The following is a 10213-nucleotide window of genomic DNA, read 5'->3' as shown; positions in this document are numbered from 1 at the left end:
ATAATATTACAATTATAATAATCTTGAACAAATTATCAAATATAAATTTGGTATTTTCAATTTTCAAAAATATCAATATTTTCGTATTTGTGATATTTAATAAATTGCTTGGGATATTTTAATATATTTAACAATATATTTGAAATATTTTTAGATGTATATTCATGTTTTTATTAATTATTCTAATTAATTTATGGTTATTTTAAATACATTTTTACAATTATTAAATACAATTATTTATATTAAATGTCAATATTATGCGATTCAAGAAGTATTCAATGATTTTTATATTAATTACTTTTTAATTATTTTTTATAGTGAATTATTTATCATAATAATAATAATTTTGGACAAATTATATAAAAAGTGTAACCATTTCTTTGGTTTGGATTTAAAGATATAAATTCAGAAAATGTTTATTACTTTTTATATTTATAATTATGAATGTTTATCTTTTTTTGTTTAATAATTTTATTATAGTGACTTGTGGACAAATTATATTTGTAGGTGGATATATATCTATCAGTAATGTACATAGGAAAAATGTAAAATATATATTCATGTATTTCAAATTCATTTATAGATATTTAAAATGTTTATTTATATTTTGCAATATTTTAATGGGTTTAATAAATATATACATTTAAAAATAGTTATTTTTTTATATTAATTAGTATTAATGTTTACAGTAATGCTTTTAAAAAAATATTTAATAAAATATTAATAATATTAATTATTTAATAATTTTAATAATAATAACTTTAATAATATTATTATTAAATAATTTGGGACAACGTATACAAAAAGTGTAACTGGTAATGTACATGATAAATATTTTAAATATATTTTAACATGTATATTCATATTTATTATATTTTAAATGTATTTATGGATATTTTAAATAAATAAATAAATATGCTTTTTAAAATCATTTTATTTAATAAATTATTCATAATTTTAATAATAATTTTGGACAAATTATACAAAAAGTGTATCCATTTCTTTACTGGTTGTAATGCATTTCTTAAATAATTTTCATTATTTTTAATTATTACTATAAATAATTTATCATTATATCATGTTTTCATTAGTATCATGTTTTTAGTAGTATTTGTAGTTTAAATTCATTTCTGAATATTTTAAAAATTATTTTTTTACATTTATAATAAATGTTAAAATATTTTAACGTATTTAATAAATCTATGCATTTAGAATTTTATACATTTTTCTGTTTGTGATTATGGATGTTTACATGAATGCATTTTTAAATAATTTTATTTTAATGATAAATAATTCAAAATAAAATCATTTAAATATATAAAATGTATTAACAATTTTATAGTATTAATATTAGCGCTGTTTTAAAGTGCTACAGATGTTTAGTTAAACGCATCTTTGCAAAAATGCATATTTGAATATTTATACCACATCTACTGTATTTTTGCAGACATCAACGAGTGTGAGGTGATGCCTAACCTCTGTAAGAACGGCCAGTGCATCAACAGCGTCGGCTCCTTCCGCTGCCATTGCAACGTGGGATACACCAATGACTTTACCGGCACTTCCTGCATTGGTACGTTCTACTCGCTCACCGTAACTCTTACTTAAAACAAATAAAGTGCGATACTGTTCAAAAGCCCTATTTTTGATGCAATACCTCATGCTGCATTTCTAATTAGATATGGACGAGTGCTCTCAGTCGCCCAAACCGTGTAACTTCCTGTGCAAGAACACCGAAGGCAGCTACCTGTGCTCGTGTCCCAGAGGATACATCCTCCAGCCCGATGGGAAGACCTGCAAAGGTTAGTTTATAATTAATGCGTACATTTTTCCTTGCTGGGACGAGATCTGCTTATAAATCTGGTCATAGCAATAATCCGCCCCAATGATCAACCCACTGTGATGCTTATTTCATCCCAGACTTGGACGAGTGCTCAACCAAGCAACACAACTGTCAGTTCCTGTGTGTCAACACGATCGGTGGCTTCACCTGTAAATGCCCCTCAGGCTTCACGCAGCACCAGACGGCATGCATAGGTGAGTGATATGAACTCAAACTGCCTGCTAACATGCCTAGCCCGGAGTCTAAATAATTGAGCGGGTCATTCGGAGCTAAAATTGCCTCCATGCTTCATCTCGCAGACAACAACGAATGCAGCAATCAGCCGAACGTATGCGGCTCCCGCGCCTCCTGCCTCAACACCCCTGGCAGCTTCAACTGCGAGTGTCAAAAGGGCTTCTCTTTGGATGGCACAGGACTCAACTGCGATGGTACGTCTACCGTTTTGGCCATTTTGAAGCCATCCATTCACATTAGTTCATAGTTGTGTTGAACAGTGGAGTTTGTGGTGTAAAAACTACATTACTCATGATGCTGTGTGGAAATTCCACCAATCAGAGAGTTGTGGTGATCAAATCACGCCTACAAAGCTCCTACAAAGCACCACTAATGACTTAGTCGAAAGTGGACGGACATGCTAACCTGATTTTGTTATCTTTGTTTTTTTACAGACGTTGACGAATGTGGCGGAAACCACCGATGCCAACACGGTTGCCAGAACATGCTGGGAGGGTTTCGCTGCGGATGCCCACAGGGTTACGTTCAGCACTATCAGTGGAACCAGTGTGTGGGTAAGTATTTCTACGAGGATGAAACGCGTTTTTCAGTTGAGGGGCAGTTGTTCTAATTCTTGCGTCTTCCGTCCACCCAGATGAGAACGAATGCACCGGGAACCAAGTATGCGGATCGGCATCTTGCTATAACACTCTGGGCAGCTATAAGTGCGTGTGCCCCTCAGGTTTCGACTTTGAGGCCTCTGCTGGCGGCTGCCAGGATGTTAATGAATGCTCCATGAACAATAACCCCTGCAGCTATGGCTGCTCCAACACAGATGGTGGATACTTGTGCGGATGTCCCGGAGGCTTCTACCGAGCAGGACAAGGGTGAGTATTTGGGCTAGTCTGTTCTTATTTGACCACTGAATTACCAGAGTTCATTTTGTCCATTTGTGCTCCTGGAGGACCACTTTCTTTCGGAGTTCAGCTCTGGCTAGTTCAAGAGCTAAAGTCTAAGAAGGTGGCCCTCTAGGAGCAGGACTGAGGAGCTTAGCTGATGTCCTGAGGGCCAATGTCCTGAGGAGTTTAGCTCCAACTTGCCTCAGGACATCTGGCTGGAAGTTTCTAGCATGCATAGTAAGACCTTGCTTGGCCATTAGAGTTTAATTAGGGTTGAAGCTAAACTCTGCAGGACACCGGCCCTCCAGGACTAAGTTTGGTGACTCCTCCGCTAACGTCTTGTGGACTCAATAGAGTAGGGGTCACCAAACTTGTTCCAGGAGGGCCGGTGTCCTGCAGAGTTTAACTCCAACTTGCCTCAACACACTTGCCTGGAAGTTTCAAGTATACCTAGTAAGACCTTGATTAGCTGGTTTAGGTGTGTGCAAATAGGGTTGGAACTAAACTCTGCAGGACACCGGCCCTCCAGGACCAAGTTTGGAGACCCCAGTTCTAAAGTGGCTAAAAGGGTTTAGGTTTTTCCTTGGCGATTGGAAAGGATGTCGACATACCTATGCCATAAACTTGCCCGAAACTTCAAGGCCCTTTCCTAAATTCCACTAATATATTCCTTGTCCACGAGTTCACATTTTGGTGCCTAACCCATACATAGATTGTCATGCAGTAGTCTACTGTGGAGCTCGCATCAGCATGGGCTCAGCAAGGGTGCAAGAACCCTTCTGATTCCTAAAATGGGATTCTCTACAGCAGAGGTTCTCAACTCTGGCCCTCGAGGTCCACTTTTCTGCAGAGTTTACCTCCAACCTTGATCAGACTGACCTGCCTGTAACTTTCTAGTAATGATGAAGAGCTTGATTAGCTTGTTCAGGTGTGTTTGATTAGGGTTGGAGCTAAACTCTGCAGGAAAATGGACCTCGAGGGCCAGGAGTTGAGAACTCCTGCTCTACAGCATGGGTGTTTAAACTCAGTCCTGGAGGGCCAGTGTTCTGCAGAGTTTAGCTCCAATCATAATTAAACACACCTGAACCAGCTAATCAAGGTTCTACTAGGCACGCTAGATACTTCCAGGCAGGTGTGTTTGATTAGGGAGCTAAACTCTGCAGGACATTGGCCCTCCAGGACCGAGTTTGGAGACCCCTGCTCTACTGTCTTTTGGACTCCATAAACTAGGGGGCCCAAACTCATTCCTGGAGGGCCAGTGTCCTGCAGAGTTTAGCTCTAACTTGTCTCAACACAACTACCTGGAAGTTTCAAGTATACCTAGTAAGACCTTGATTGGGTAGTTCAGGTGTTTAATTAGGGTTGAAACTAAACTGCAGGACACTGCATGGACCTATACAAGCAAAGACAGCAAGTCCACATTAGGTGGAGCAAGGCCTAAATCAGATGTGTCCAATTCTGGTCCTGAAGGGCCTCCGTCCTGCAGAGTTTAGCTATAACTTTAATTTAACATACCTGAACCAAGGTTATCAAGGCCTTTAAAATTAGTAAAAACTTCCAGGAAAGTATATTGGGACAAGCTGGAGCTAGGGGTAGTTCAGCTCCAACCCCAATCAAACACACCTGAGGAAGATAATCAAGATCTTCAGAGTTATTTGACAATTAAGAGACAGGGGTCCTGGAACTGAAGTTAGCAGGACAGTAGCTCTCCAGGACCAGGGTTGGAGATCCCTGCTCAACAGGTTGTTGGCCCTCCAGAACCAGAATTTGGAAATTCCTTGCCTGAACTGAATAATTACACAAGTGCAAATAATGTATTAAGGTTTCACCTTTTATGTTTCTAGGCACTGCATCACAGGAGTGGGCTTCCAGGGTCAGTTTGCCTCGGAAGGTGTCGATGACGAAGAAGCATTGTCACCGGAAGCCTGCTATGAATGCAAGATCAATGGTGACCTTGGAAAGAAAGGACGCCATAGGCGTAATGCTGGCAATAATGAGCTTAAGGTACTTTTGAGTACTGTCCGCCTCTCTGTAGTTGTGTTGTTATCAAAATTGCTAACCCTGACCTTACTGACTGTTCTGTCCTGCCTTCAGGAGACGGTGAGCATGGCCAGCATGGATGTTCAGACCTCCATCCCAATGAACCTGAGTCTGGCACAGCTGCAAAACAAGGAACCCCTACTTGAGTTGCTTCCTGCCCTGGAGCCGCTTGAGCACCACGTGCGCTATGTCATAACACATGGAAACCAGGGTGAACACTTCCGCATCCTGGAGCGCCGTGACGGCAAGAGCATTTTGCGGCTGGGCCGGAAGCTACCCCCTCCAGGTTTGTACCGCCTGGAGATCGCCAGCTTGCGTCTGTTCGGTCCGCGCAAACTTCAGCAAATGGAGGACCAGCACGACAGCGACTACTTGCTGGGCGAGATCGGCGACGCACTGCGCATCAAGCTGCACATCCACCTGCACTGAGACTGATCCTTGACCCCCCCCCGTGCCCTTCACTGCAGGGCATTGGCTCTGAGAGACTTTGTCCATTTACCGCCATGTTTTGGGTTTGTTTTTATTTGCCGTCCTTTCACGTCAGCCCCCAGTGATTCCACCAGGTTGGGTGGAATGTGTACATATACCACCTTAAATTAGCAGGAGTGCGTTAGCACTTGCATTAGCACCCACTTTTACCTGAGGGACAATCAGAAATATTAATGGTAAGGACGATTTAATTTTAATTTTAGTACGGCTGATACAGTTGTAAACTGTCGAAATTATCATGAAATGACATTTCAGTCTTTAGTGCACATAAAAGCGTTGCATTATAGATGAAGAAAAATATAACGACCGTTCGCTCACCTCGATATCTCGGTGCAAACTGGGGTCAAAGTTTATTCCATTCAGTATTTAGAGTCATTCGTCAAGTATTGTACTGTTTTTGAAGAAAAAAAAAAGGTCACACAAAGGACTGCAACAAGTTTTCAGGTTTAAAACAAGAGTTGAGGGTTCAGGGTCCATCCTTTCACATAAACTTTCTGGAGTGTTTGCTTGAGCTGCCACATCATTTTACCTCATTATACACACATACACACGAATACACATATGTACGGCAGTTAGGACAGGAGTGGTGCTAAATGCTCAAAATTTGCACTGGGCCTCCTCTGTGTATTTAATCAGGGAATTTCCATTCCAAAAATGGCAACGAGTGTCCGAAGGGTTTTCGAATATGCATGTGATGTTGCACAAACTTGGCATTCGCAATTTCTTCTCCATACTTGTGTGCTCTTGTCGGTGTATTTGACAAAGGCGCGCTTCGCAAACAGAGCACATACGAATGGAGAACTGGAAGCCTGCTGGGTAAACCAACCAGAGGCCATTTTTTGATTGCAGCTGGAGACGCTCAGTCTCAATGGTACATAAGGATTGTTTGGCAAGCCGTTCTCCAAAACACTCCAGATATGGACACGCACACACAGGTTTTTCAACTTTCAAGTGCGGGAAGGACCAGCCGACCCTCGTTTCTTAGTTTCTCAAAAAATGGCGAGCAAACCAGGTGCTAAGATTCCAACTTACGCTGTACTACGAACTGATTTGTGGATCGCAAACGTGACATTTTTCAAAGGTCTTTTGTGTTTTGTTTTATTTTTTATTTTGTGTGTGATTGTCTTTTGTACTGTCTCAATGCTGAAAAATCAATACTATCAAAGCTTGTTGAAAATTTAAATTGTATATTTTAAAGTGAAATGTAGATTTTGTTTGTATTTCTTCTTCTTTTGTATTCTTGAGCGTCAAGACTGCCGAACCAAATATTTACTTGTAAACGTTAGCTAAATAGCCTTTACGAGCTGTTGACTTTGTTCTTCCTCTGAATGATCACAGCGTCCTTAAATTTACTGTCACTGAGCGCTATGTGACAGACGTCACTGTTTACATGAGCTCGTCCGCCGATCATCTAAACGAATAATACTGTAGTTTATTGCAACGACCAGCAACATTGGACTGTTTTCAAGGGCTGTAAACAAAGTCATTTTGGTGCTAGAACGACAAAACTGTTTCTTGAACATCACAGTAACTGCACTGTACGACAGCCTCAGCTATATTTATGCATAACCATTTGTCTAACATGGGAACTTTGTATACGTTCATATCTTTTGTTTTTGTTGATGCCACTACATGTAAAAGAGCGAATGTGCGTGACTGTACTGTATGTCAAAAAATCAGCAGCAAACTTGAAACGGTCATCAAGCTAGTGTTGAGTTACAAACTTCAGACCAAAGAAAGTGGACCGGGTCGCTCAGGATGTCGTCGAATCCCATTGACTTAGGGCATCTGTATGAATTTTTTGAGCCATAAAGATCCATGACGGACAAACCTGAGCACCCCGTACACTGCTAACGAGTAATTCCAAATGCCTTGTTTTTATATCATTTTCGATCCATCTGTCAGATCCAAGTGATCCGCACAATGTTTGTAAACATCTGTACGAAACAACAAATGGCAATAAAACAACATGGGTTATATTTTTAAACCTTTGTCTCTGTTCCCTGTGTGCGAAAACCATTTTTAGCCACGTTAAAGAGATTTAGCAAGACTTGATCTCAGAAGGGTGGCCACTTCAGTACACTCCGTCCTGAAGATACTGGAAGCCTTAAGTGAATAAATCCAGTTTTATTTCAGACAAAAAGGAATTAGGAAAATATCCAATCTACTTACAAAACTCACAAAGCAAATGCAAGCTCCTCCGTTTCTTGGCATATCAACACTGCACATCCGTCCAAATGAGAGCTACAAATTCGAGACGGCACGTTAGCAAAAAGGGAACTCCAAATCTGAGTCGGGATATAAAAATAAAGCTTTCGGTAATTTCTAAACCTCTCTTAGATCACAACGGTTTCAGAGAGCTCAGCAGATTAGCAAATAGACGACAAATAACATGAACACCTTCCAGATATGAGAACGCATGGCTTATATACACATAGTCAAAGGACAGTAATAATACAAGGACTGACACTCAGTTCAAAAGTCTTAAAGGGATTTTTGCTCCAAATCCAGAACATCCTCAGAAATATATAAAGCACAGAGTTTAGAAAGGGTCTGTCGAAGGCAGCAGGTATGTCGGACATCCTAGGGCAGAACATCCTCCAACAACGCTGAAGGTTTTCTTAAAGATGTATTTTGCGCAAAATTATCATGCTAAATAGACAAATATCATACTGAATAGGTTGTAATCAGGGTAGGCGGCTTTTTAGATTTTCTGCAAATGAAAACGAGGCTGTGAGGACAGCAATGACTAAGCAGAATAAAGTGTAAATTGCTTTTAAAACCATTTTGTATGTAATTTGTCAAATTCAATGCAACAATTTAACGACAATTCAGTGATTTTTACAGTGTCATTTTTTTGGATACCATTTGTTGAATTCAAATGTAACAATTAACAAAGTGACAGTGATTTTTACAAGTGATTCACTTGTTGAATTAAATGCAAAAATTACGTTAAGCAACAGTTTAGTTAAAGCTTATTGATTTTTATGGTGTAAATTGTTAAAACAATTTGTTGCAATTAATACAACAATTAACGTAAAGCGACAATTTAGCAACAGTTTCATGATTTTTTTATGGGTGTAAACTGTTTAAAACCACTTGTTGGATTAAATGCAGAAATTACGTTAAGCAACAATTTAGCGTCAATGTAGTGATTTTTACAGTATAAATTGTTAATTTTAAGCCATTTGTTGCAATTAATACAATAACAGATACAATTTAGCAACAGTTTAGTGATTTTGTGGTATAAATTGTTCATTAAGGCCATTTGTTGCAATACAACAATTAACATAAAGTTTAATTTCATTAAAACCATATTTTTGCATTCAGTGCAACCATTAAAATGAGTCAGTTTAGTGACTTTTAGGCTATAAATTGTTTTTTATTCAGTGCAACAATTAACGTAAAGTGACAATTTAACGACAGTTTAATTATTTTTAATGTATAAATTGTTTGTTAAAGACATTTGCTGCAATTAATACAACAATGTAAAAGTGACAATTTAGCGACAGTTTAATTATTTTTAATGTATAAATTGTTTGTTAAAGCCATTTGTTGCAATTATTACAAAGATTAATATAGTGACAATTTAACAACAGTTTAGTGATTTTTACTGCATAAATTTTTAAAGACATTTGTTCCAATGACAGTTTAGTGCAACGACATTTTAGTGATTTTTACTGTATAAATTTTTAAAGACATTTGTTGCAATTAATACAACAATGTAAAAGTGACAATTTAGTGACAAATTAGTTTTTGATTGATTTGTGTTGTTTTTTATGATATATATTGTTCATAACAACCATTTGTTGCTATTAATACAATAATTAATGCAAAGTGACAATTTAGCAACAGTTTAGTGATTTTTACGATATAAATTGTTCGTTAAAACCACTTGTTGAATTAAATGCAAAAATTAACTAAGCGACAACTTACTGATTTTTATGATATAAATTGTTCGTAAAAAACATTTGTTGCAATTAATACAATTAATGCAAAGTGACAATTTAGCGACAGTTTAGTGATTTTTACGATATAAATTGTTCGTTAAAACCACTTGTTGAATTAAATGCAAAAATTAACTTTAAACGACAAACTTACTGATTTTTACGATATAAATTGTTCGTTAAAACCACTTGTTGAATTAAATGCAAAAATTAACTTTAAGCGACAACTTACTGATTTTTATGATATAAATTGTTCGTAAAAAACATTTGTTGCAATTAATACAATTAATGCAAAGTGACAATTTAGCGACAGTTTAGTGATTTTTACGATATAAATTGTTCGTTAAAACCACTTGTTGAATTAAATGCAAAAATTAACTAAGCGACAACTTACTGATTTTTATGATATAAATTGTTCGTAAAAAACATTTGTTGCAATTAATACAATTAATGCAAAGTGACAATTTAGCGACAGTTTAGTGATTTTTACGATATAAATTGTTAAAACCACTTGTTGAATTAAATGCAAAAATTAACTTTAAGCGACAACTTACTGATTATTATGATGTAAATTGTTCGTAAAAAACATTTGTTGCAATTAATACAATTAATGCAAAGTGACAATTTAGCAATAGTTTAGTGATTTTTACGATATAAATTGTTCGTTAAAACCACTTGTTGAATTAAATGCAAAAATTAACTTTAAGCGACAACTTACTGATTTTTATGATATAAATTGTTCGTAAAAAACATTTGTTGCAATTAATACAATTAATGCAAAG

General features: G+C 37.0%; 1 protein-coding gene across 1 annotated transcript in view; it reads left to right on the top strand.

The window, feature by feature from the left end:
- The window catches only part of LOC141338971 (fibrillin-2-like), a 28116-nt gene extending 22692 nt beyond the window's left edge, over window positions 1-5424 (top strand). Inside the window, exons 17-24 of the mRNA XM_073844582.1 lie at window positions 1448-1573; window positions 1680-1802; window positions 1921-2037; window positions 2143-2271; window positions 2512-2631; window positions 2712-2943; window positions 4800-4959; window positions 5050-5424. Of these exons, the coding sequence (XP_073700683.1) occupies window positions 1448-1573; window positions 1680-1802; window positions 1921-2037; window positions 2143-2271; window positions 2512-2631; window positions 2712-2943; window positions 4800-4959; window positions 5050-5424 (1382 nt within the window). The remainder of the gene's footprint in view (window positions 1-1447; window positions 1574-1679; window positions 1803-1920; window positions 2038-2142; window positions 2272-2511; window positions 2632-2711; window positions 2944-4799; window positions 4960-5049) is intronic.
- The last annotated feature ends 4789 nt before the right edge of the window (window positions 5425-10213 follow it).

This window comes from Garra rufa, chromosome 7, assembly GCF_049309525.1.
Source record: "Garra rufa chromosome 7, GarRuf1.0, whole genome shotgun sequence".
Classification (NCBI taxonomy): Eukaryota; Metazoa; Chordata; class Actinopteri; order Cypriniformes; family Cyprinidae; genus Garra; species Garra rufa.
The sequence above is the reverse complement of the archived record's forward strand: the minus strand, read 5'-3'. Positions and strand labels throughout refer to the sequence as shown.